At 53.0% G+C, this 27808-nt stretch overlaps 2 protein-coding genes across 6 annotated transcripts in view; both read right to left on the bottom strand.

The window, feature by feature from the left end:
• Window positions 1–27670, bottom strand: part of DIRAS1 (DIRAS family GTPase 1) — a 33552-nt gene extending 5882 nt beyond the window's left edge. The window contains 5 exon segments of the mRNA XM_043536117.1: window positions 25061–25102; window positions 27353–27397; window positions 27399–27545; window positions 27547–27642; window positions 27644–27670. Coding sequence (XP_043392052.1) covers window positions 25061–25102; window positions 27353–27397; window positions 27399–27545; window positions 27547–27642; window positions 27644–27670 — 357 coding nt within the window.
• Window positions 17720–27423, bottom strand: SLC39A3 (solute carrier family 39 member 3). Of its 5 annotated transcripts, XM_043536114.1 has the most exons (5): window positions 27353–27407; window positions 26274–26414; window positions 25061–25121; window positions 24590–24939; window positions 17720–24006 (listed from the first exon to the last, which is right to left on the bottom strand). In XM_043536114.1, the coding sequence occupies exons 4-5, from the start codon at window positions 24794–24796 to the stop codon at window positions 23266–23268; spliced, it is 948 nt and encodes a 315-aa protein (XP_043392049.1). In that variant the 5' UTR covers window positions 24797–24939; window positions 25061–25121; window positions 26274–26414; window positions 27353–27407; the 3' UTR covers window positions 17720–23265. The 5 variants fall into 5 exon arrangements, with proteins under 5 accessions (XP_043392049.1, XP_037741592.1, XP_043392050.1 ...); XM_037885664.1 differs by lacking the exon at window positions 26274–26414 and having other exon boundaries at window positions 27353–27423; XM_043536115.1 differs by lacking the exon at window positions 27353–27407 and having other exon boundaries at window positions 26395–27082.
• Window positions 27671–27808: the final 138 nt, after the last annotated feature.

The following is a 27808-nucleotide window of genomic DNA, read 5'->3' as shown; positions in this document are numbered from 1 at the left end:
GACCCCAGCTCCTGTTCCAAAGGGCGACGCCGGGCTCCCCAGATCTGCTCATCAAACCCACGCAGGCCAAAGAGGGAGGGTCAGCCCCGAGGGGTGGTGAGAGCGAGACAGACAGGGACGCGGGGCTTCCACTCCGGGCTCAAAGGCAGCCTCTGAAGAAAGGGCTGGGGATGGGGCCACATTCCCTTTTAACTTAAAAGGAAACACACCAGGCGTCAACCCTCAAGCTGCAGCCTCTGAGGCATGACTGTCACCTTCGTGCCCAAGGCCCCAGCTGGGATCAGGGCCCCATTGTGCCGGGCGCTGCACAGACATGGAGGGGAGCTACACCAAAATAGACAAGAGAGGCAGAGGAAGGGCCATTATACCCATTTGACAGGGGATAAGAATCAAAGAGAGTCAGTGACTGGGCCAAGGGTCCATAAGTATGAGTGGCAGACCCAGGACTTGAACCTGGCCCAACGCCCCCAACCCCTAGGCTGGCGGGCCACCCTCCCTCTTGCAGGAATGGCTTGGATTTCCCTAGCCCCTGGCACCCCAATGGCAGCACCTCACCCGCTACTGAACTGCAGCCACCACCAAGCAGCAGTTGCTCGGGGCCACCCAGACTGTGCTAGTCTCGGGGCTTGAGAACGACAAGGTCGGTTGGACGGGGTTTGGCTATCCTGGAACCGGCGCTGCCTCCTCCCAGGTGGCCGATGCGGGGAATATGCTGTCAGCACGGCGGAGGGATCGGCTCCGCCGCCCCACACCGCAGCGGGAGGAGAATAGCCCGTCAGCCTGGGCCCACGCTGCCGACGGTGTTATCCCCCCCCATCACAAAGAGCCGATGGGCCATGGAAGCCAAGGCCGGTGGGGAGGGCAGGGCTGGGAGTGAAGGGGACTCGGTGCAATGCTGTTCCCCTGCCGCACCAGGGAAGCTGCCAGAGGCATCTTTCATGTGGGTCAGCCCGGCCCTGCATGCTAATCAGCCTCCTTGGGTGTTCTCCAGCCAAGCCGAGGTGGCGAGGAATGGCAATCAGCCAGAGCCTCCCACGCGGCTGTCACGAGCCGGTGGCTCAGCTGCTGCAGAAGGGAGCACTGGGCTCCGGGAGACGCTGGCTGTGCGTGGGATGGGGCTGGGATTCCCTGGGTTTCATGCCGGAGGGACTGACTCCGAGGGGGAGACTCCTGCTTTGCAATGGGTGGGGTCCGTGCTGCTTGGTGGGGAGCCAGAGCTCCACTATCTCCCCAGCCGCCGGGATGCAGCTCAGCAGGGTTCTCCTTCTCCTCCTCCTCTTGGAAACCTCCATCTGCTGCCACCCAACCTCCCCCACCTCCATCAGGGAAACAGGAGCTCGCAGGACCTCGGCCCTGCTTCTCTCCCCCAGCGCCCCCAGCTGGCAGGATATCGGAGTACGGGGCAGGTTGGACACTAACCCCTTGCTCCACAGAGCAAGCCTACGGCTCTGGAGCAGGCTCAGTGACGCAGGGGCACTGGTGCAGAGAGGCAGGAGAGCGGCAGAACGGGGGGCGGAGGGGGCGCTGGGAGTCCCAGGATTTCCTGAGGGCTGGCTACATGCATGGAGGGGGAACCCCATGGAGGTTTCACTTCCCCAGCCCAATTCTGGGAACGGGTAACTGGTGGGTGCGGGCCGGACGTGGTCCAGCCCCCTGAGCACACATCCCCTGGGGCCCAATCCTGACCCACAGGAATAGTCCCATGGAAGTCGATAGAGTTACTCACTTGAGTGAGAATTATCCATGTGAGTAGGGGGTGGCAAAATCAGCCTTCTGCATGTTGTTCTTTCGTTAACACCTAGGGGACCCAGATGAGATCAGGGTCCCCTTGTGCCAGGCACGGCCCAGACACAGTGAGAGCCAGTCCCTGTCCCAGCTGAGATCAGGGTCCCCTTGGGCCAGGCACAGCCCAGACACACAATGAGAGCCAGTCCCTGCCTCAAAGAGCTCACTGTCTAAACAAAGGAAGGCTCGTTAACCCCATTTCAGAGAGGAAACTGAGGCCCAGAAAGTTTAAGGCCCACATTTTAGAAGGCTCTAAGGTGCCCAAACACCTTGAAAAATCTGGGCAATCTCCTAGCAGCTAAACCCCCCTTTCTCTCAAAGTCTGGGTACTTCTGCCATGCGCCCATCGGTCCCTGAGTTCACCCCACAGGAGTCCAGTTCCAGTTCTTTTCCTTCTCCAAGTGCCTCTGCTAATTCCCATCTCCCCTTTGATGTTGAAAAACCCTGGGCTGAAGCTCTGTGCCCATCCCAGAATGGATCCCGGCTGTGCCAGTGCTGGGCATAGAAGAGAGATGGCTCATGACCCACGGGTGGTAACCACTTCTCCCCACCCTCCGTGGGTTTTCTTTTTAAAACTTGGTTTCTGCTTTTTTCAGCTTGGTTTCTGACCCCTCCCCAGCAACGGCTGATGGATCTAGAGGCCAGGTGGTGAAATTACTCGCAGCATCTGGGAGATCTGGGTTTCCAAGCAGTCCCGCACTGCCAGGCAGCTCCGGAGTGGCACCGTGGGTCACGTGTGCGCAGCAGCTGCTGTTTTAGCTATTTAAAAATAAAATGGTAGTGGTGGTGGGGGGGTCTCCCTGAGGAGCGGGGAATGGGGGGAACATTCTTCTAATTTCCCTTCTCATTGCTAGCAAAGGGTCTGTTTTTTCTGCCTGTGGGATGTAACTTACCCCTGTGCAAAGAGCCAGCCCAGAGCTCAGGAGTCCTGGCTTCCAGCCCCCCTGCTTTAACCTACTAGACCCCCACTCCCCACCCAGAGCTGGGGATAGAGCCCAGGAGCCTTGATTCCCAGTCCCCCCAGCTCTAACAACTACAGCCCCCTTGCTGAGGGGTGGCACTGCCCAAGAACCATGCCATCTGCTTGCCCTTGAAGAGTCCTTGCTGGCACTGTCCCCACTGAGAAAGCCCCAGGCACCTGCCCCAGAACAGACTGGGCCAGGGAACATGCAGGATGCAGTGCTGGGTCCTGCCTTGCTGCCTGGGGTGGACTTCCCAATAATAGATCAGCACTTTCTATTTTTATAAGATGCCACAGTGCAGCCATATGGCCAGTTCTCTGCCACCGGCACGGCATCTGTAGCAAGGTTTGCTGGAAGATCGCAGACTCTGAGGGGGCGAGGGCTGGCTGGCTGCAGCCCCCTTTTGCCTTGGGGTCCCTGGCTCGTAGCTAACTCAGTTCAGCAATGACAGAAAGCCAGTGGCGTCACCATCCAAGGTGAAATGAACGAGTTCGGGGGCTCTCAGTCCAGTAGCAGGAGGGCAGGTGCCCCGGACACTAAATTCACCAGCACTAGCCAGCCGGGTCCTCGGCAGGCTTAGCAGACAAGCTGAGGATTGAGACGGCCATAGAGAGCCAGCTCCCCTCTCTGCCTACGGAGAAGTCAGGGCAGCATGCGGAGGTGGCTGACTCTGCAGGTCCCCAGGCTCTGCCTGGTCTGGAGGAAGAATAAAAGGCTTCAGTATGCAGGGCTTTCAAATCAGCACCTTTGGCCAGCAATAAACGCTTGGGAAATTGAAACTCCCCCCACCCCCATGCCCTGCAAGACGCAGGGGTGGGCGCTGCACATCCCTGCCCGGGGAGATTGTCCCTTCCAGCGAAGCTCTGCTCCGATTCTGCTGTGGGACGAACACAGCACCGGAATGATCAAAGCCAAGGGCTGGGTTAAAGCGTTGGGAACCCCACACGGACGCCACCCCTGGCCTGCTCTGCTCTGTCGACATGGGGTGGAGGTAGCTGTGAAACAGGGGCTTCTACCTGCCTAAGCCCTCTCCCTGGGGGTGCAGCTCAGCAGCCATGTGGGGCTGAGTGCACAGTGCAGACCAATGAGACACACACACTGTGCTCGCGCCAATGAAGACTTTTCATTTGTCCTTTCCTGCCCCTGGTTTCCTGAGCAGAGACGCAGTATGTGCATTCTGCCCTTCGCACAGGGAAACATTAAGAATTTACAAGTAAAGGGAAGGATTCTTTGTAACTAACAATGCCAAATGCCACCTGGGACATAAAAGTCGTACCCAGTTCTTTGTACTTACATCAACACGGGGAACAAAGGGATGTAATTCCTCTGGGCCTTGACCAGTCATTTACACCAGTGCCAGGTGAATGCAAAGGCCCCCTGATCTGGTAGCATCTTATACCGGCTCAGCACCAATGTAAATGACTGCACAGGGCCGCAGAGAATTGGACTCAAAGCTTCCACAGAACCCAGTTGATGCTGTTGCTGGTGACACCCGGGAGAGAATATTGCTGTGATTACAGTACACCTAGGCACGCCAGCTGCGATCAGGGCCCAGCGGTGCCAGGCGCTGCACAGACACACAGTGAGAGACTGGCCCTGCCCTGAAGAGCTCACTGCTTAAATAGAAAAAGGGTGGGAGGGGACGTGACTTCCCCATCCCAGCACGTCAACAGCAGAGCTGACATTCGAACCCAGGAGTCCTGATGCCCTCTCCAGGGCCCACTCTGCCAGACCACACTGCCTCACGTAGCTTTCATCTACTCTGTTCAGAGCACCTCCTGGAGGGCTGATGGGAGCGAAGCCACCACTGCTGCATTCAAGTCAGCAGACCTGACTCCGACAGACACACAAGCTGCAGATCCGCCGAGTAAGCAGCTGCCATTTTCACACAGGCGTCTGTGGCTGGTTTAACGGCAGCGAGGACACTTTTGATCAGCCACTTCCTAACCCCGGGGACAGCACGAAAAACAACAGCACCCGCCAGGAGCTGCGGTAATCACCCCTCCGGTGTACTGCATTACCCAGCAGCCCTGAATCCCGCTGGAGATTCTTTAATACCGTTCAGAAATTTCCCTCATCCGTCCCCACCAATTATTGAAGGAAATCGCTCCGAACAACAGAGAGCTCGTGTTGGACAGCCCGATTCACCAGTCGGTGCATCTCACGAGCAACTGCAGCGCAAGTCAGTGGGGTAAAGCCAGAGTGAGTGAATGGGGACACTGAAAACCAGGCAGGTTTGGGCAGGAGATGAGGTGCCAAAGCTAATCTGCCCCGTAGACTGCACCTGAGTCTGGGCATCAGTGTGGTCTGGTGGATAGAGCATTGCCCTAGGAATACGGACACCTGCTTCATTTCCCAGCCCTGCCACTGGCCTGGTGGGTGACCTTGGGCAAGTCACTTCACCACCGTGTCTCAGTTTCCCCATCCGTGCAAGAGGGATCACGAGACCAACAGTTGCTTTGTAAAGCGCTTTGAGCGTGGCTGATGATAAGAGCTAGGGAGTAGCATCATTCCTCGGCCAATTGGAACAAGAGCATCTCCAGGGCAGCTGGGAGCGAGCCAGAGAGACAGACTCGAGCTAGTGCACTAAAAATAGTGACGTGGATGTCGTGTCTCCATCGGAGACACAGGCTAGCCCACCTGAGCTCAGCCCCGGGGTCTGGGGGCCAAGAGAGCGGTTTTCAGTGCACTAGAAGCTCACCCCCAACCACAATATAGACACAGTAAAACCATGATATTGAATGTGGCTTGAGGCCAGGTTTTCAAGGCACGGCCCCCAACGTGCAGAACGCTGGGGAAAATCTGGTCACTTTCGTAGATTCCTAGACTGGTGCTGAACTCTTGCAAATATCCCAACCCCAGCACTCAGCGTAGACAGGGGTGGTTGGATTAACACCATCCCAGCTGGTCCCCAAGGGATTTTTAACCATAACAGTCCCAGCCTGCCCTGAGGACCTGATTCCCCTTGCCCTGCTTCATAGATGCCAGTGTGAAGTGGTGGTGAAATGCTACCAGGGCACAATGGTAAACTTTTTGCACCCACTTTGCACTGGTGTGAGCGACGCAAGCCCAGATGGTGTTAGTTACCCTGACCCGGCAAGGTCATGCACTGATGTTGGGACCAAATTTGCAAGTGAAGACAAGCACCCTAGGGATGGGAGGCTGAAGTCTCTGGGCAGCTACATGGCAGCTGGATGTCCTTTGATTTTCAGTAATACACAAACATCTCAGAGCCCAGTGCAGGGCTGGGCGGGGTCTCATTTAGCAGGGACCTCCCCCCCGGCTGGCAGAGTCCCAGACATGCCTTGCCCTGTCTCTCTCTAGGCCAACTCTTGCTACAGGGCTTGAAACAAATGCTTCTCCCAGAGACCATCACCTCCATATCACCAGCTCCAATCTGCCCTCCAACGGTTACCTATTGGGTGGCCTATGCGTAATGAGTTTGCTCGATCTCAGCCCATCTTCCCAGGGTGTTGAGATCACAGACACAAAACCACATTGGCACCCAGACTTTCCAAAGAACACAGCACCCAGCAGCTCTCACTGGGAATCCACCACCCCTCCCCCACTGGGAACAATGGAGAATCCACCCCCCATACTCCACTGAAACCAACAGAGAATCCACCCGCCCTAAATTGAGAACAATGAAGAATTCACCACCCCTCTCCCCATTACAATGGAAAACCCACTCATCATTGAGAACAATGGCGAATCCACCACCTGTCCCCCTCCCAATACAATGGAGAACTTAGCCCCATTGAGAACAATGAAGAATTCACCACCCCTCCCCCAATTGCAATGGAGAATCCACCCCCAGCCATTGAGAACAATGGAGAATCCAGCACCACTCCCCCATTAGATTGGAGAATTCATCCATCACTGAGAACAATGGTGAATCCACCAGCTCTCCCCCTCCCAATACAATGGAGAATTTAGCTCCATTGAGAACAATGGGAACGGAGGGCCTTTGAAAACCTGGCCCCGGTTGAACATCTCAGCCGAGAAAGCTCTGAGTAGGGCCAGCTGGGCCATGGAGCAATCAGCACAGAGGAGACTGTTGTGGGGGACCAAGGGGGGGGGTTAACCAGATGATAAAACCCTTTGTCTTTCCCCTGCTCTAGGGCCCCGGCAGGCTGAAGGCTCCTCTGATCTGGTAGCTGGCTGAGACGGGGCTGGTTCGCCCTCCTGTGATGCTCTCAGAACATCCTGATCCCTTCGCAACTGTCCGAGCGGCTGGGCGGGGAACCGGTGCGAGTTCACCCCGCTGCTCTGCCGGACCGGGTGGGGAAAGGGGCCTGCACAGGCCAGCAATGGAAAAGTCCCCCTAGCGCATCTGACTGCTCACCAGCTGGTTTAATTCCCAGCCTGGCTGCTTCAGTGATTCTCTTCCGTACCACCCCCACCCCAGCCCTGTTTGTGTGTTTAAATCATCACTGGTTAGGCTTTGTCCTAGTTAATGTAATGCTGGTGAACGATAGAACAGAGGGACCCAGGAAAGATGGATTTGTGGTAAGGCCTTGGAAAGAGACTTGTTAAACAGCCGCTGTACTCCAGCCCAGAGGCGGCTGCATTTCAGTGGTGGATGAGGCAATTCCTTAGCGGCGAAAGGGGTAAGGGAAACCCAAGATACTAGTGGCAGGGGGGAGGGGGTTAGTCTTGTGGTTAATGCTGATGGGTGCTGATCACTTTGGAAAATCTGGCCACATCCTTCAGCCACCTCGATGGGAGCTGAGTTCCCCTAACAATGTGGCCCGCCCTGAACCAGCTGCTTCTGGGGAGGGAGGAGCAGGCAGGTGGACAAGATGCTGGTCTGATTGTGTGTATTTGGCTGGGGAGTGGGCTGGGAGGCTGTTGGGGTGCGAACCCCGCAACTGATACTCTGGGTCTGCAAAACTATTGCAGATCCATCACCCTTTTTGCTCCTTGTAATTTAACTCCACGGGTTTTTCCCTCCAAGGGCAGGTCCAGGAACAGACCCAAACACATTTCGCCCCAGCCAGCCCCTGCTTTGTGTTAGGATCGGACCCTCTCTGCCTTGAAATCCAGGCCAGCACAGCGGGCTCTGGACACTGCACAGAACCTGCCTGCATTTTCTTCTCTCTTCTCCTTTCCACTCCTTTCCCTGCTGCAGTTTTCCACATTCCCCCCAGCCGACCTTCTCCTGTCCCCAGCCCCTCTCCTAAGCGGAATGCAAACAGCCTTCCAGCCTGAGCCATGCTTTCAACCACATGGTCTTTTTAGCTTGGATTCAAACTTAGGTGGAATGAGTTTGCCAGCCCTGCTGAAAAGCCAGCTTGGGATCATGGACAGAGAAATCACCCAGGAGATGCCAGGGATTTCTCTTCTATTGTCCTTGGAAAGTCAAAGGCTGGGGTTTGAAGAGTTGAACACATTGGATTCTGTTGTTCCGAACCAAGCACTGAGACATCCTTTAAAATACAGAAATCTCAGACAGCCTTGTCTACACTGGGCAAACGGAAGGCATGTTAAGAGGGGCAGTGTTTCCCAGTGGAGAGGGCACTTTGCTAGGAGTCAGCCGACCTGCATGCTAGTCTCAGCTCTGCCACTCACCTGCAGTGTGATCTTGGGCATGTCACTTCACTGCTCTGTGCCTCAGTTTCCCTTCTGCCCTTCGCCTTGTCTATTTAGATTGTCAGCTCTTTGGGACAGGCACTGCCTCTCGCTGTGTGTCTGGGCAGCGATTTCAGCAGGGAACTCGAGAGGCTAGCATCATAATAAACATGATTTTGCCTGTAGCGTGGTAAGGGACTGTCATGTCCAGTCAACGAGGGACTCTGGCCTTAACCACGAGCAGCTAACACATTTGTCCATGTCCACAGTAAGTGCTACTTCAGGGTTAAGCTCATGTTAGCACACAGCCCACCACCATGGTACATCTCCCCAGCGGAAAGACAGCCAGACTCTGCAGCAGACAACACCCATCCCCATCGCCTCTGTTTCAGATCACACAAAGGGTCCCACCCTAGTGCCCCCATGGTTTCCAGCTACCCCCTGGTGGGCACATCCCAGAGAAATGAGGGGACGGGCTAGGTAGGCCAAACTAGAGGAAGGGTAAAGCAGTGGCTGGGGTGCCAGCCTGTGACACAGAAGACAAGGGTCAATTCCCGGCTTTGGCACAGATGCCCTTGGTGACCTTGTGCAAGCTGATTAGATCCGAATCCTCAAAGGGATTTAGGTTCTTCACTCCCACTGATTTCTATGGGAGTCAGGTGCCTAAATACCAGAGGGTGGGGGGGAGGCAGTGCCTCAGTTCCCCATCTCTGCAATGGGGACAATAGACCTCCCCCTTCCACCAGCTAGTAGGGATAAATACTTCAAAGATTGTGAGGTGCTCGGGCCCCATGGCAATGGAGAGCGATAGAAGCCCCTCAGCAGGGGAGGTTGGTCTCTCCCACCTTCCGCTTCGCTGGGTGACACCAGCCCCTGGGTGCAAAATCCCTGTGCTCTGCCCTGAGCCACGGGTGCCATCGCCCCACGAAGCTCTCAGCCCCCTTGAGCCCCCAAGGCACCTCAGGATTCAGTGGGGTGCAGAGGAGGGATCACCAGTGGTGCTGGGCAGCCTGAGCCAGGGCCTGAGGGCCCCCGACCTGCTTGGCAAAGGGGTAGATTTGGGCTGAGGAAGTGACAGAAGCAATCGCAGGTGGAATATTCCCTGGGGTGCAGGGAGAGCGAGTGAGCAGACAGTTCAACAGCCCTAAGAGTCCCAGCAACAACCCCCGACCCCTTGGCATCACTCCCCCCCCCCCAGGCAAACACCACCCGGCTCCTGTGCGACGGGTGCAGCGCCACTGGGCGATGCCCAGCTCATTGTGCCAACGCTTGGGTTGGCTTGTGCAGGACGCAGCGCTGGGCTGGGCTCTCTTGCTCTCCAGGATATGAAGGCCAGAGGCAAGCACCGAGCTGTCCTGCCCCTTTGTTCCCAGGTACGTCCAGGGATCTGAGAAAATCCCTCGGCCCCAGTGTGGGCAGGGCACCTGCTGCTGAGGACAGAATCGGTTCCCACCACTTTTCAGACGATTATGAGGGGCCTGATCCCTCGAGGAGCCGAGCACCCCCAGTTCATCCAGGATGGATGGGAGTCAGAGGGCACCCAGCACCCCACCTGGTCACCTCCATCAGGGCACCCCCTGGCTACCCCAGTCGGCAGAATCTGTACAGCAAGGCCAGTATCCTGCTGTCCCCAGAGCAGACAGGACCCAGGATAAGGCAAGTTTTGGGGTGGAGGGGACCTTCATATTCTTAGAGCAACTCATGGTGATTAACTCTCCAAGCCATTTCTCTGGTATGGGGGGGGAGCATGGCCTGGAAGGGGGGCTGCTCCTGGCACCCACTCTGCCCCACCTTCATCTCTGGCATTTGGCAAGGCCTGAAACATGGTGGGTTTCACCAAGTGGAGGGGTGGGGGGCAGGTGGGACTGCCAGCTGGGTTCTTCCAGTATCCAGCACTGTCTGCCCAACCCCCTATGCTGCGTGGTTTACCCAAACCAGTTTGATCCCCCATTCTGGTTACAGGAGCCCTGGACAGCTGAGTGCAGGCTTGGGGCCGCGTCAAGCGTTCCCACGGTGCTTCACAAGCAATGGCCTGTGTGCCGTGTGTGTGTGTGTGTGTGTGCGTGTGCCACGTCTTTGCTGTGTGTGTGCTCATGCCATGCCTGTGTGCCGTGTGTGTGCACGCGCTCTATGTATGTAGACATCTAGAGACACATATGTACAAAAACACGTATGACCTCTAGATATGTGTGTGCGCATGTATGTGTGACCTGTACGTACGTATATACAGAGAGAGCTAAATGTACGTGTGTCTGCTCTATATGTATGTATATATATGTATAGAAATCTAGATACACACACACACCCCCACAGAGGCATACACAGAAACACACATGCATCCACACACGTACACACATTTACATCCACTCCAAGAGCTCGTTAACTGCTCAAGCCTGGTTTGCACGCTTCTGTTCATGCTCTGAACAAAAATACCTCGATTGCAACCGTACCTATTGGATCCAATTCGCCTAATAGCAGGCTGCTCCTTCATTAGCAACACAACCCTCTGATTAGGAAATTGAGTGTGTGGAGGAGTAATTGAGGGGGCTTATTTTGGGGGCTCCATCAGCCAGCTGGCTGCCTTGCGATCACCTTCCTGCACAGAACACGTAGCTAACGCTGTGGAGGGGGGTTATTTTTATATATTGCCTACAGAGGGTGAGAACAGTCGTGTACTGCTTGGCATGGAATAAACAAACTGCTAATTCCTGATGGGCAGTGAGGAAATACTGCACTAGAGAACGCAAAAAGCACAAAAGGAAGATGCCCGCTATACAGTATGGAGCTATAGACCTATCAGTTACAGGGTAGATAGATAGATATGGGGTGGAGGGAAATGACAGAGGCAAGATAGATAGCTAGACCTATACAAAAATACGTACATAAATCAATCTATACACCCCAGTACATACGCATGGATACTGCATACGTACATCAATTGATACCTCTGTACATACACATCTCCATATATTTATATGTACACAGATAGACACAGAGACACATGGGCACCCATATAGACACATGCATGTAGAGATGCCTTTCCATGTGTCGACAGATGTACAGGTGTGTATATATATAAAGATCTGACCGCAGAGATAGATGCCCTCACAGTCAGATGGCTAGAGGGGTGTGTATGACGATAGATGACTAGAGGGATAGGAGATGGGTATGGAGATAGAAGGGGGGGTCTGAGGATGGGGTGGGTGGGTATGAGGATTGGTCAGTGGATAGAGGGGGGATATGAGGATGGGGGGTATGAGGATGGGGGGTAAGAGGACAGAGGGGTGGATCTGAGGACAGGGGGTGGACATGAGGATAGAGGGATGGGGGGTATGCAGATGGGGTGTGGATCTGAGGCCAGGGGGGTGTGAGGATAAGGGGGTGGATCTGAGGAGGGGGGGTATGCGGACAGGGGGTGGATCTGAGGATGGGGGGTGGGTATGTGGATGGGGGGGGGATCTGAGGACGGGAGGGTATGAAGATAGAGGGACAGGGGGGTATGAGGATAGAGGGATGTGGGGGTATGAAGATGGGGGGGATCTGAGGACGGGGGTGGGTATGAGGATAGAGGGACGGGGGGGTCTGAGAACGGGGGTGGGTATGAAGATAGAGGGACGGGGGGGGTATGAGGACGGTGGATCATTTACCCCCGCCCCCCCCAGGGGTCCGGGGCTCAGGGGTCCGATTTGCTTTTCCGTGCCAGCCCCCCGGCCCGCGGGGCTCTGCTGCAGGGCTCCCTGTCCCGCCCCCCGGGATCGGGCTGCGCTGGGGGGGACGGGACACCCAGCGAGCCCGCCGCCAGCCGCGCCCGGCGCTGCCTTACCGTCCGCCCGGCCCCGGGCTGCAGCCGGCTCCCCGCGGCGTGTGCTGGGGCCGCGCCCCGAGCCCCCCGCGCCGCCGCCTCCGGGCCAGCCCCGGCCACTCGCGCAGGGAGCGGGGGCTTCGCTCATCGGTCAGCGGCACGGCCCCGGCCCCGGCCCCGGCCCCGGCTCCTCCCGCCCTGCCCGGCGCGGCGCGGCACCGCCAGCTTTGCGCAGAGGCAGCCTGACACCGGGCGCCTCGGCAGAGCTCCAGCCCCAGCTGGGGGGGGCCGAGAAACTCCTCCCCCAGGCCGGGCTGGGAGGCAAAGGACCCGCTGGCGCAAGGAGGATGCTCCAGCCCCGCCCCGGGGGATTCAGGCCCCCCCTCAGGCCAGGACGGGGTTTGGGGCTCGGCGGGGCTGAACCCCTGCCTGGCACAGGCCGGAGAGCCGCCCCCAGCGCCCCATGCAGCCCCCCATGCAGCCCCCGCTGGGCCTAGGGCAGCCTAGGAGCCAGGAGAAGGGCAGGGGGACCCGGGTGTTTCTGTGATAACCCCGGCTCCGAGCCCGGCCTCGCCCCCGGGTTTGCTCAGCCAGGGGGGAGGGGAGGAGGACACGGACCGGTGGAGGAACCCAACACAGAGACCCGAGTGACCTTGCTGGAGGCTCCTTCCCAGGGTCGACCCGGCCCAGCTGCTTCCAGAGGAAAGTGCCTGTGGGTCGGGGCAGGCGCAGGAAGGGGCAGAGTTAAGGTGATGGGCTCCCCAGCAGGCTGCCTCGGCCATGCCGCTTGAACGGTGCCTTACCCTTTTTTTTGCAGTTAGTTCCCTAGGCATTTTTCAAGGGAAGAGAATATCTCCTAACCTTGTCTCGCTGTCCCCTTGGACTCCCTGGAAGCCTGTCTCCATCCCCCTTGTCTGATGCTTAGACAGGGAGCTCTGTGACGCAGGGGCCACCTTTCTATTGTGTTTGTGCAGCGCCTTGTCCATGGCTGGAACTCCTCGCTGCTGCAGGAATATAAATGATTCATAATGACAAAGAAATGTCTCCATGCCGAAGGGGTTAAAGGCCAACTGGTGCAGGTGGACAGCAGCAGTAAACTGTGGCCTTGGGGTGAAATTCACCCCTGGGCAGAGGGCCCCTACAGAGTCCATAAATCCCTTACATCCTCAGCCAAGGGCATAAGTGGTGCCCAGTCCTTGCTGCATGGTGGGAAATTTCACCCATGTACACTTAAGCCCCCAAAGGTAACCTAGTATCTAGCAAAAAGAAATGGAGTACTTGTGGCACCTTAGAGACTAACCAATTTATTTGAGCATAAGCTTTCGTGAGCATCTGATGAAGTGAGCTGTAGCTCACGAAAGCTTATGCTCAAATAAATTGGTTAGTCTCTAAGGTGCCACAAGTACTCCTTTTCTTTTTGCGAATACAGACGAACATGGCTGTTACTCTGAAACCTAGTATCTAGCAGCATTGCAGAGGTCCATAGCAATGCTTCCTGGCATGCAATGTAAGGAATCCTTAGGGTAGCATCAGAGGCACATGGCCCTTGGCAAACCCTCTCGTTTTCCACCGCACCGAGGCTTCTGCGTGGGGTAATTTCCACAACCCCTTTCTAGTGATAATACTCCACCTGTCATTAGCAATTCTGCATACAGGCACCTGGGAGACTGAAAAAAAGCCTTGCAGGGCAGGCTCACTCCACGTTGTCTAAGGCTCTGCAAACCCACTGAAAGTCCCATTGACAGCAGCTAGGGCCACACCACCTCTCGGCATCAGTGGGTTTTGCAGAAGACGTGTTTTAGGTTGAGGCGAGGTAAAAGTTTTACAGTGGGAAAAAAGTGTATTTACTTCTCCCCACACCCCACTGCACAACTGCACACACACACACCCTTTCTCTACCACAACTCAACGGCAACTCTGGGGAAGGCACTCAGTTTCCCCCCCAGAATGCACCTTTCGGCTTAGACCAAGCCAAGAACATTCAGCCCCCACGGGCGAGTGTCTGGAAAAGTTACAAGCACACTGAAAACAAGGAGGAGGGGAGGGGTGGTAAATGGAAGCTGTTTTGCAACCTTCAGAGAAGTCAGAGGTTAAAAAGTGCTCTGGGCAGGATGGCCTAGTGGTGAATGCAGCTGGAGTAAGGGTCAGGAGACCAGGTTCTATCCCTGTCTCTGCCACAGGCCTTGGTGAGTCACTTTAGCCGGGACTCTTAAAGGAGTCAAAGGGAGGCAGGAATTCTGTCCCAGCCTCCCGTGCCTCAGTTTCCCTGTAAAATGGAGAGGACCCTTACCTTCCTGTGTGAAGTGTTTTGAGATCTACCCAGGAAAAGCCCCTGAGAAGAGTCAAGTAGTGGGATTCTGGTTTCTCATTCCATGGTCCACTGCAGAATGGCTCTCTCCAGGACCCTTTCTAGCGTGTTGTCCAGTCTAGGTTTAAAAGTCTCAAGCAATGGATTTCCCCCCACTTCTCCTGGGGGGGGTCACTGCACAGTCTAATGCAGGTCAGTGCTAGGAAGTTTTTCCGGATAGCCTGCCTGTGTTGGGCCAATCCTCAGCTGATGTCAATGGATGCAGTTCTGCTGACGTCAATAGAGCTGGGCTGATTTATACTCACTGGACACGTCACTTCATTTGATCCCAATACTCCTATTAATGTATTGGTGTATTGCCCCCAATCACCAACAGGCCAATGTCTCTGACGTTGCAGGGGAAGGTCACACAGATGTTATGGGGGTAGGTCTTTAAGTCTGTAAATATATGCAAATTATGTATGGCCAGCATGTATGGAACTTTGCCAACGAGGTCTCACAGCATCACAACATCTGGCCACTCTTGACACAGCCCGGGTGATACCTGGGAGAAAACATCCTCACATGGCACGCGGGTGACAACCAACACACTAGCGCTGTCTCAGGCTGTGCACTACAAGCCTCACCAGGAGCAGAAAGGTTTGCAGGTGCTGTGGAGGGGCTGGGTTCTCTGCCTCATTTTACAGGGAGCAGAGTTGCTGGCAGCATGGTCTAGTAGGTAGGAGACCCGAGTTCTAGTCTGACCTCTTGCCTAAAGTCTGTCAGCAGGTCAGTGGTAGTCACTTCCCTCTGTTTCTCCTTCCACCTTTTGTCTATTCAGACAATAAACTTTTTGGACCGGGGCTGCCTCTTTCTACATGCAAGGTCTTTACAGCTGCTACTGGGTTACAGTTAAGAAGGGATGTTCAGAAGTGGGGAGGAATGGGGGCAGGGGCGGGGGGGCGTTTGAGTCCTTCCAAGCTTTTTTTTTTTTTTTTTATTTATTAAACAAATCCCTCTTACTGTTGTAACTCTGGCTGCTCTCATTCTCCATCAGAACGTTCTCTTGGATCCTGCTCAGCTCCGGGCTTCAGCACAATCCTGTGGCAATGAGTTCCACCAGCTACTTGAACATGGCATAAAAAAGTATTTCCTGTCATACTGTTTATAAAAAAACTGCTGCCTCTCAATTATCTTCAGATTTTAATTAAACACCCACCGTTCTACCCTTTGCTGGCCCAATCTTGCGCCGAGGTCCCAGGCCAAAGCCACTGCATATACCCGCCCCACTGTTTATGCCAAGCGGCATCCTTAGATCACTGTCTTGGCTCCTTGAGATCTCTTGGCCCAGGCTACCCAGTGCAATATCTTGCCTCTTGGGCCCTGCTTCAAACCTGTCCCAGGTGGGAGGTTAATAGAAACTGTTATCATCATACAAATTACTGGGTGGCCTTCATCCTCTCACTGGATAGGAGTACTAAAGACGTAACCTTGCTGGCAGGCCCATCCGAGAAAGCAAGGGGATTATTAATTATGAGTCATGGACTAGGAGCCCACTGTGCTAGGCACTGTACAAACACAGGACAAAGCTGGCCCCAAAAGCTTTCAATCTGAACAAGGTCACCTAAGTGAAACCGTCTGCCCCTCATTTGCATTCAGCTTCAGGGACAAGGGTTAGTGCTGCCGAAAGGAGCCAGCTTAGCAGCCTGGAAGATTGGCCACCCCTAAGCTGGCCCAGCTGTGCAGCAAGCTGCCCCCAGCCTCCCGCACCTTCTTTGCCTCGGAGAGGATTTTCCAGTCTCCATTTTTTAGAAATCTGTTCAAAACTCAGAAAGACTTTAAAATGGCCCTGAGATCAACCCGGCTGGAGGAGGCTCTAGTCTCTCTTCATGAATGAAGCAGGGAAAGAACCGAGAAAGAACTAGAAGGAGATGCAGAGGCAGGTCTTGTTCTGCTGAGGGCCCACAGTTCCGATCCTGGTGGACTGGGATTCCCAGGCCGCTCAGCGCCTCTCTGCGAATCCCTGCATGGGAGCCGAAGGTGGGATGACTCATGTGAATGCTGGCACAACAGCAATTAAAATCTGCAGCTGCTATTAATAGCTGCCAGCGGAGGAGCCTGGCTGTCGCTGAATGAGTGCGGCTCCCACGCAGCTGTCAGCACGACTCCCATTGAGAAACACAAGCGAGTAACAGCACAGAGCCAGCAGGGAGGGGTCGCCGCATTCTCGGGAGACTCCTCCCTGGAGATGCAAGTGACAGGATCCTGCTGCGAACACGATGCTTCCCACCCTGATTACAAGGGATGTTAGGCAGTGACCCCCTGGGGGAGACAGACTCTTCCTCTATCAATGATTCAGGGCCAAGACGGGGCTTTCCTAGGTGCATAATAAACCCACCCCCTCACTGCCCAGCTGCAGCATGTACGGAACAATTCCTTGGCCCCTTGGCGTGGAAGGAGCTGAACCGTTACTCATTAAAAAAAGAAATCAAGGCTCCTCCATCGTTTTAACGGATGCTGGGCTCTTCCTCCTCTCATTCCTTTCACTCCAAGGTTCCCGCCGGAAGGACTCCTGCGGGCTGTATTGTCTTTGGTGAACCCCACTGGGTGAAGCATGTCAGAGATTCCACGGGGCATCTCCATTGGCCTGGTGGCTGAGATCAAGTGTAGGGATGATGAGGTTTGCTCCCACTCCTGATCTAGTGGGCGAATATTTCCCAACTACTATACTTGGGCTGTCAGCACTTTGGGACAGAGCCCGTCTTTTGCTTTGTGTCTGTACAGCACCTAGCACAGCATGACTAGGTTTCAGGCACTCCCAGAACACAAACACGTAACAACCCTGCCTGCAACAGTCCTAGCTGCTTTTCGGTTTACTCAACTAGACTTTGTGGGTCAATTCACCCTGGCCCTGTGCCTGGGACAGTCATGCCAGTGCAGAGCTGTAAAACCAACCCCCCAGATGAGAATGGGGGCCTTATGCACCCACAGAGCATGGGTATAAATACCTGTGCAAGACAACGAGCAGTTGGCCCCCATAAGCCAAATTCCTACTGGAAATAAGCAGACAACTCCACAGAAATCAGGTCTGAACTGACCCAAATGGCTTTTACAGTTAGCCAGGCCCAGGGTGTAAATCTGGAACTGGATCACGGCATGGAAGGCTCGGGCTGTATCGGGGCCCCTTACCCACAAGCTAAATGCACACCATGTGTACGTCATGGAGAAGCATCCGGAGAAGCAGACTGGGCCATGGTGTCACAGGCAGAGCGGCCCAGAAACATTAAGAACTAAACAAGTGAATGAAACAAATCAAGAAAAGAACATAGTGTTTATTGGGAGCAGTTGTCAGCTTTCTGCTTTTCTAAACAAAACAACAACTGTACAAATAATAACCGCAAGTTGCCCGCGCAGTTAAATAAATATTCTCATCACACACATGGGTGGATCATTCTGGAGCACAGCAGACTAACAGGAAAAGGTCTGACCTGAGACAGTCCCTGATCCACCTGCAAAATGTGCCAAATTTGTGGCTCTTAAGGAGTTAAATCCCAAAGTCTATCAAAACAGAAACCTGCCTTGATTGCAAAGGGCTCGCCCCTTCCATCAGCCCAGCTGGAACCCTAGAACCCGAGAATGATGAATGACCAGCACTCGCCCCAGGCCTGGCTCTAAGGGGTCCTTCTGCAGGAATATTAACAAGTACGATCAATCCTGCTAGGACGACGTGTTGAAGGTTGGGACTGCCTCCTGTGCCAAACCTCAGTCCATACCAGGAGGACTTTCAGTTCCCTCGAGGGGTACACTTTCCTCTTCTGTGAGCACAATCTCTTGCACAAGAGCAACCCCCACAGGAGTATTTTAAGCTGTATCAGTCCCACTCTCACTACTGGGGGGTGTGTGGTGTCCAAACAATCTGAAAATGCCTTTAGCCCTTTGCTAATAGCTTGGGGTACACTCAGATTTGCCCATCCTGAGCAGATGCCCCTGGGACACCACAGAGTTCTTTTAAAAAAATCTTGTAGCTAGGGTTGGCTTTAGGATTTTAATCCCAACCCCTCAGCTAGGAGACAGACACATCTCTCCGGACAGAGCCACAGAAGGGGACAGTCAGGATCAGGGAGGGGGACTTGGATGCCAGGAGGGCAGATGGGCTAGCAAAAGATCCTCCCCCTTACAAAGGGATCCGCAGAAGGTCAGAGAACTACAATCTAAAATACCCAAAAAGGCCCAGTGGTTAAATACTCATTTAAATCCAGATAGCCTCTGATTTTCTAACCTATGTTAACGGACATTCAGATCTGTCCCATTTTAGATATTTATACTGACACCAGCATTCCTATTTACAACCCCGCCCCCGCCCCCCCCCAGCCATTTATAAAGGCTGCAGATGTGTCTGCCCAGCCCTTGGTTAAAAAAAATCACCAGGGACTGCGTCTTCCTCCCAGGAGGAGTCTGCATGTGGCAGCCACAGCACCATGCCCACATTCACACGTATCCATTTAGGATGTGACACAAGCACTGAAGAACCCCAGTATGCTCAAAAATTCACTTCCCATGGCGCCCTCCTCGCTAATGGGCTGTCTTAAACTCAGAGCAGCTGATGGATTTTCGCTTCTATTCTATTCAATTCATTGCATTTGTCTAGCTGAAAAACACATTACCTCAGACCACAATGAAATATGGTACAGAGGCAGGGTAAGTAGGGTCAGTCAGTGCATCTGAGAACCAACAATCATATGGACACACAACACAGACAACAATCACAACTTCATCATGCCCCACAGTGTACTCAATTGTTTCTCCCTTCGTTATGGCTGATTTTCTGATCAGACTTGTGCTAGTGCAGGGTCCCTCTGTGTAGATCCGACTGCAGAATCGGGACCTACGCTTGTAAAATAAGCTATTTTGAAACTGAAATCTACACCAAAGTGGTACAGGTCACGTGGCCTTTAACAGAAGGTGAAAATGGGATATCTGATTGGAGGACACACCTTCTGCCCTGCCAAGGGGATGTTTCTATTACCTAACAGGTTTGGTCTCTCTCTAACCACAGCACTAGTCCCGAATGGACGCCCCTTTGGAGAAACCCAGCGTTTACGAGAGAGACGAAAAAGGTCGCTCAAAATGGGAGTGTCATTTTCATAGCCACTCGAGTTCCCTGAGCTTTCACCATTCTTTCTAGTCTGGGTTGGGAAGGCAACTGCACTAAAGCCAGTTATTTCTCCTTGTTACAAGGACTAGTTTTAAGTTTGGCCATTGTCTCTTTGTGTGTCATGGGGTATGTCTACACTGCAAAGAAAAACCTGCAGGGCCAAGGCACCGAGCCTGGATCAATTGACTCTGGCTTGCGGGGCTAGAAATGGCAGTATAGACATTCTTGATACAAGAATCTACAGGCTGAGTGGTAGCTAGACATGTTCAAACCTCGGCAGACCAAACATCATCCCAGGGGGCTGGATGTGATCCATGTGCAGGTCTACATCACTCACCACATGCTGGAAAGGAGGAGCCCTTCCTTTACGTGGTATTTATGCGCTTGACATTCAGTTAGAGGAGCTGAATGACCCCTCGCCTACGCCAGTTTAACTCGGTCAATGTAAACGGCTGCAAAGGCCCTTCTACCATCTGATGCGACTGGGAGGATTTCAGCATGGTGCAGCGCCTGGGCTGGACCTTGCAGCTCCCTGTCCATAAAGACCAGCAATCTGTCCTGTGATCTTGTTACGAGAATGTCAAGATGAAATCAAAGCCACGTTCCATGGAAAGAAATCTGCAGCACTGGCTGGGGGACACACGTGCACATGCACAAATACATGCCCAGAGCCACGGGGCAGCTTTCCTGTGCGTCCCAGCAGAGAGTAAGCAATCTGGCCTGCACTCCTGAGCCAGGCACCCACTCAGCAGTAGCAGGGTGGGGAAAGGATGCTGACAGAAGATGCTGCTAACTTCCCAGATAAGGAAACCTGGACTCTCGCTCTTTCCTTCGGACAAACTCTGCAGAGAAGGGCCCTTAACTCAGAAGTACCACTGAGCAAGTGCACCTTTCTGGGCCGGGAAATCTATTCCTGGTTTGGACTGGGGTAGGCACATTCCTGCAATTCACTGGAGCTTTGTTGGGATAAGTCTTGGCTATTGATTTAGCTTGAGAGCATCCTTCAGGCTGTGGATCACTTACAGGGAGGCACTCCATCTCCTACCTTGCTCTGATTAGCATTCAGCAAATACCAGGGTGTCCTACAAGCACTGGCAGAGGTGCATGGGAGCTCCAGTAAAGAGGCAGCCATTACCAGTGGCTGTGGTTTGCCACAGGAGAGATGCAAATCTGGATACCACCTTGGGATTTTGGCTCCTCTTACAGGAAAGAGCTGATGACAGAAGGGAGATCCAACTCTTCTGCACCTCGCTTCTCCAGTTCATGTCACCCCAAAATACACCGCCCCAGTCACAGTCAGAGCATTAGAGAAATGACAGGCCTGTACATGTCAGTCTGATAGAGACTGCCGCTCACACATTGAGATCCAGTGGTAATATGAGCCCTGCCTGGCCAGCTGAAGGGTTTGAGGACGGGGGAGGATCCTGAATGTGGAAGTGGAGGAAAACAAAATGCTCTCGAACAAATGGGCAAGTGAAAACCTGGGCACTCAGACGCCGCCCACTTCCACTGTCTTGGAGGTGCTCAAATCTTCTGGCCACCTACCTGCAGGATGGAGCCAATGCAGGACAAAACGGTCTGCAGCCAGACACAGACCAGCTTTAGAAAAGCAGCAATTAATCGGCAGCAATACCCATCCCACCTTTGATTTACAAAATGAACAACATAAAACCAATCCCCTGTGAACTGCCCGTGACCTGCCTAGCTGCACATTAAAGCCCACATCAAACACGTTGGGGTCCATTCTCACCACACACGCACCCCCTTTCTAGTGATCATACTCAGCACTTTCACAGCCAGGACATGAACTGGCTAATTCTCACAACACTCCCAGGAGGCAGGATAAATATCATCAGCCCCTTTTCACAGAGGGGGAAAGACCTAGCCAAGGTCACTCAGGGCTTCTATGGCAGAGCCAGAATTGAACTCAGAACTTCTAGACTCATCCCCCCGGTCTCAGTCACTCCAGCAGTGAGGACGATTTGGGGGGACGGATAGCTCAGTGGTTTGAGCATTGGCCTGCTAAACCCAGGGTTGTGAGTTCAATCCTTGAGGGGGCCATTTAGGGATCTGGGGCAAAAATTGGGGATTGGTCCTGCTTTGAGCAGGGGGTTGGACTAGATGACCCCCTGAAGTCCCTTCCAACCCTGATAATCTATGATTCAAGATCCAAACCAAACTGATAGATTCCCTGATACTAAGGTAGTGTGGGAGAGCAGGAAAGAATACAATCTATCCTATCTCACAGCATCAAAGACCCCCAAGTATACTCCCTCGCCACTTGTGTTCTACAGCCGTTGTGTAGTTTTCATATCTGATTGAATGTTTTACACGCAGAAATCTCCAAGTCATTACGGCCTGTCTTGCCATCAAAGCCCTGAAGAGGCCAGAATGAAGGGCGAGCGATCGAAGCAGCAGGGTAGGTTGTGACTGCTGCGCTGGAGGCAAACCTCCATGCGGTGGCTAGCTACGAGAGAGAGAACGTTTACAATGCCACCTGCCAGCAATTCTGTATTTGGGAACCAAATTGGCACATCATGCCAAACTGTATTTTAACTGGCCCTTGCTAACTGGGGTCACCTGAGGCCTATAATTAGCTCCTCCCCATTTCTTCCAAGTAAGATTAATTAACTTTGGTGTTCTGTAGCAATTAAAATATTGGTTGCCAGACACCATCAGTTGGTCCTCGTCAGTCACCATATGCGACAGATGTGCCAGTATAAGAGAGAAGCAAATACGTTAGCACAAAGAAGACATGGCTTTGGGAGAGTCATTTTGGATCCATCCAAGGGTGAGTCCCCCACAAACCAAAATCCACCTCAGACAGTTGAAGTGCCCTAACTCTGTGTTCTGGAAATTGCAAACATCCGTTTGTTACAAACTCAAGACCATGAGGCCAGAGCTCCCTGGATGCTTTGGAAAGGATTTTGGATTTTAATGCTAAGTTTTTCAAAGTGATCGTTACCCAAACTCCTAGAGATTCACATCGGTGACTGTGCAATGAAGGGCCAGACAACAGTGATGGAACACGACACATGGGGGTAAAAAGGACTCTGGCCTGTTTCTTTGATTAATCTCTCAGGAACAATACCGACTCAACGGACCTTTTGTGGTTTAACAGAATTTCTGCCAGCAGAGGATCCTGGCTCAAATCTCACCTAAAAGACATTTGTTGTATCCCAGAACAGTTGATATTTTTGGCAGTTATTAACACCAACCAGGTTTCTTCTCAAAACGAAACTGGCACAAGCAGCTTAGTGCTGTTTTGTGATCCATTACCCCAGCCTGCTTTCAGTTTGATTTCTCCGTTACTTTTCACCTCCTTGGAGCCCAGAGACTGAAGGCAGGAGCGACAGAATATAAAGTCAGGTTACCCTGTGCTGTGGGGTGGGATCTCTAGACAAACAGCAGAATGCACAGCAGACAAGGTCCCTTCGGCGGTAATGTTACAACCAGTTACTTCACCATGACCTCCACCAATCTCCACACCAACGCCACAACCCATTGTTCCAATGCCACACAAAACCTCTTTCTGGACACTCCCCAGTCTTATTTTCTGTGCAGCCCTTTTGCCAGGTCGATGCGTAAACACCTCCCAGTCTGTGATGTTCCTCAGTGTCCCTACTTGGCTGGAAAGGGGTCTTGTTCTCGGCACCATTTACAACAGGGAGGAATCGGGGTATACTGTCAGTCACTCCAGCCTTCACCACTTGAAAAAGACGAGCAAAGCCAAGGTCGTGTAGCCCAAGACCAGGAAGAGGACCTTCAGCAAGCGATCATTCTTATCTTCCAGTTCCTTTGCCAGGATCTCAAAGAAGGTGACAAACAAGAAAGTTCCAGCAGCAATGCCCTGTAAGAGCACAGAAGCCACACTGCTGGCCAAGTTCTGGGCGCTCTCAATGCCCATGCCGATCCCAATACCCAAAGGAATCATCAAACTCACCGTAAGTGCTAGCTTGGCAGCGTCCTTCAGTGTTAATGAGATCTTGGCCATGCTGATGCCCAGCGCCACAGCCACCAGTGTCTCATGGATGGCCACGCCCAGGAACAGACTCATGACTTTGTTTCCTTCCTCCTGTAGGCCCAGGGCCAGGCCCTCAAAGATGGAGTGGGCAGACAAGGCAAACACCAGGCTGAAGAGCCGCAAGGGGCTGGATTGGGAAAGCTCCTGGACGTTCAAGCCATGGCTGTGTGAGTGGTGGCCACGCTCATGGTAAAGCGTGCGCCCTCTGGAAGATGCTATGAAGGGGCTCTCATATTCTGAGTCACTCCCGACATCTGAGCCGGCATTGAAGGTCTCCAGGTCGATGAAGGAAGGCTTCTCCTTCCGAAAGGTCAGGATGAGCTGCTCCACAAAGACAGTCATAAAGAAGCCCACCAGCATGATGGTCTCGGCCAGGGGGTAGTCTGCGGTCACCTTCCCAAGCTTGAGAACTTCTTGAAGCTGGAACAAAGGGAAAGGAATCTGCAGTGAAACTGGCTGCATCATTCACCATTCAAAATAACATGGGGGACTTCTCCCTAAGCTTTAAACGTTTTCAATGTAAAGGCTGGAACCACAGCAGGTACCCAACATCGGGCATCCACCAGGGTACATCAGGCTTGTGTTACTGGGTCTCTAGGATCCTCCACCTTGCTTTAAGGATCAGCCTCTTCCTGGGGTTCCCATGGCTTCTGTTTAATGGTGTAAACTTTAATATGCAATGAAGCTGGCACTGCCTAGTCTCACAATGATGAGTCTGGGGTTAAGGGCAGCCCAGGCTTGTGCCCTTGTAGCACTGGGATTAGCAGAAGCCCCTGTGTGGCACCAGCTTGCAGAGCAGAGGGTTTGGTCTGATAAAGTGGTAGCTTCCTGAACATGCTGGGAAGCCCTGGCCTGTGGCACTGTTATCATATCGGACAACATCTTCAAAGCAATATCACCTGAAAGCAGAGGACATTCCCAAATCCCCGCATCAGAACAGAAGGGACTATCTGGAGTCATTACAGCTGCAAAACAAAACCCCAGTGAGTTTGCCCACAGCTACCTTTTCTCGTACGGCGGGGAGCAAGGCGTTGAAGCAGGTGGCCAGGAAGACCCCTCCTCCGAAGGAATTGCAGAGGGCAATGACCTTTCTGGAGCGATGAGCTTTCTCATAATCTGCTTCTATTATCTTGACAGGCAGGAGGGACCCGAGCAGCATGAGGAAAAAGACCCCCAGAAGACACAGAACTTTGACTGCTTTGATATTCATCTTGTCTCCCTGGAGAATGTCCCCTGCCAGGGACTCTGAAAAGTGAGTTTGCTGGGGTCCTTCAAATAGTTACTTTAATTGTTATATCAGCATTTAAACAGCAAAAACCAGTGTCCAGAGAATCATGTTCCTGAGCTCGCTAGCTGTGGAAAGGAGCAAGACAAATGATATTTGCCTATGTAAATAAATAGTTAGAGCATGCGATAGAGCACCTTTCATCCCAAACTTGCATTTCAGTCTACATACAGGAATTACGTCACTCACCACTAACACGCAGCCATCTCTAGAGTGGAGGGAACCAAATAGCTAGTCTGCACAAATGGGGCTAAGGAGGTAAGCAGAGAAAAGGGAAATTTTCAAAGTTAGGACACAGGGCAAACTCATGACGCTGTAAAAAGTGCCACCGGCTCTTTCGTACTGAATAGAGGCAGCCTTAGGAGGCGCAATCTGAGAGACCCAGGCATGGTAAAACGCAGAAAATGCAGGTTCCAATCCTGCAATCGGAGCCACAAGGGCAGAACTTTGCACCCATCAAAATCCAACTGCAGGATTCAGGCTTTAATTCAAGCCACCTTGGAAGAATATTACTTCATCTATGGTGTGGGTACCTTATGTTGTTGAAATTACACTTTTTAAAATCCACTTTCACCATTTATGTGGGTTTCTTTTTAAATTTCACTGAGCTGGGTCAGTTTCCGTTTCTCACGCCCAAACTGCAACGTCGCTATGGTTGGGCTGAAAATCCTGCCGCAACGGTTGGGCGGCCAATTCTGCAGGTGAATGGCTGAACTATTTAAAAAGCCAGTTTTAAATTAAATGAATAAACAATCCTGAAATCATGTATATTATTAGGTTTTGAAATACGATTATTTTTGCCTAGCAAAAATCTAAACCAAGCCTAAACCATCTGTAGTATGCCCTTTAAAGGGAAGCCCTTGGCAGAAATTCAGTATTTATTCTTTATTTTCTCATACAGAACAACAACAGAGTGGGTGAAAGAACAAACAGATGGTAGCTTCACAAAAGACAAAGATGTAAAACTCAAGATCCCTGGATCATTATAAACAATTTATTCTGAAACATAAAAGTTTTCCCCCCATATGGCACATGCAGCCAGGGTGCAATTTGTATTCCACAAAGCACTTTAAAAGAAGAAATGGGTTAAATTAAGATTAAACATTTTTTACAGGTATACTATCATCAATGATGTTTCCCTCAAGATCTAGAAATTAGGCAAAAGTACAGCTAAGATTCTAGCCCGTTTCCCTTAGCTATTACACTGAACTAATTTACAAAGTCAAATCAATGGCACGTTGAGAGGTTCTTACTGCTGTGACACAAAGGTAAAGAGTTCCATACGGCCGGGAGCACTCAGCAGTCTGAACCACAATATATTTCACTCTAATGAACAAAGACAAAATGTTCATAGCCAAGCCGATGCTCAAAGCAATGACGGACAAGGTAGATAATTGGATACCTGGTTACTGGACCAGCAAATGAGATTGAAAACAAAAAACCTTGGGGCTACAGATTTCCTTGAGGGGATGGCAGTGTTTTCCTTTCTGAGCTGCATGGTTCTAATAGCAGAGGGGAATTACCATTTCGTAGATAATTTCTCCTGGAACAAAATTGTTGCATTATAACATTGTACCAGACCCAAAGACTGTTTTAATGCCAAAGTTATGTTTTAATGACTTGAAAAAAGGGACACTGACGAACCAAGTTTGCCCTTTGTAAATCCTTTGATCTCTAGGACAAAGTCGATATGACGTTTTGATCACGCTACGTTGTCATATAAACAAGACCATGCTGGGATCCCTGAAAATATTTGGGAAGGTTATTAATGCCTGTAGCTCATATGACAGCCCTATCAAATTGGACCGGGCACGGCAAATTTAGATTGAACAGCCTTCTGACAGAGGATGGTAGCTCCTGCGTTCCTAGGGAATCAAAAATGCTGACTCAAGACATGAGGGTTGGAACGGCAGCTGCATTTTCTAGCAGCTGCGGCTAGTCCCTCATTTGGGGGGGGGGGGGGCCCTACGCTCCATGTAGCTTTGCTGCCCCCTCAGAGCATAGTGCTGTTGGGTCACTGCACCATCACACTGCCCCCCGCCCCCAAAGTATGGCCCTGCCAGCCTTGGGATGTGGGAGAAAATCCCACCCACCTCACAGAGCTGGGCCGTCGCAGGATAAAGTCGCCTCCTTTTGCATCCAGGCGGCAGCGCGACCCCTGTCCTCCCCATCCCCATCCCCCCAAACTAGCCCCTCGGTCCCTGGCGCCAGGCTCAGCCAGCACCGTGACTCCGTGGCCACCCGCCCCCGCTTGTCTCTGACTCCCAGGAGGCCCAGGGCTCCCCGACCCCCTCATGACCCGTCCCCAGGCTCCCACCCAGGGCCTCAAGCCAGGCTCCCAACGCCCCCCGCCCCCACCTGACCTCCCCTCTAACCCCCCCCGCTCCACGTCCCATCCCCCCAGGTGCCCCCACTGCTCCCCTCCCCCCGGGCCTTGTCCCCCAGCACCCCCGGGTTCCGGGACGGTCCCTCCTCACTTACCTTCGGGATCCTTGGCCGGCTCCACGCCCGGGCAACCCCCAAACCCTGAGGTCCCACCCTTTCCGCAGACTTTCACCTGTGATTGGCTGCTGGGGACGCCCTGAGAGCAACCGCCGTTTCTCACTGGCTGGAGGGGACGCCAATCAGCGCCTCTGGCCTCGCCTATCCGTTATGCCAGGAAAATGCCCGCCCCCCTGGGTCACGGGGTGCGCCCCTGAGGAGGGCCCGAGGAGAAACAAGAGCCCGCTGTGTAAGGTTCCGGTGCCTGTTCTAGAGGCTGCAGAGCTGTCCAGGGGCAATTGGTGCTGAAAGTGGCATTGTACGTATGGGGCTGGTGGTTTCAGCAGGGGAGGGCAGAGGTGCTGGAAATAAGGGTGCTGCCACTCCCCCGAACTTGAACTGGTTTCTGTTATACACAAGGCTTATAGTTTGGTTCAGCGGCTTCCAGCAGCCCTA

Source organism: Chelonia mydas, chromosome 25 (assembly GCF_015237465.2).
Source record: "Chelonia mydas isolate rCheMyd1 chromosome 25, rCheMyd1.pri.v2, whole genome shotgun sequence".
NCBI classification, from domain to species: Eukaryota; Metazoa; Chordata; order Testudines; family Cheloniidae; genus Chelonia; species Chelonia mydas.
This window is presented reverse-complemented; position numbering and strand designations above follow the sequence as displayed.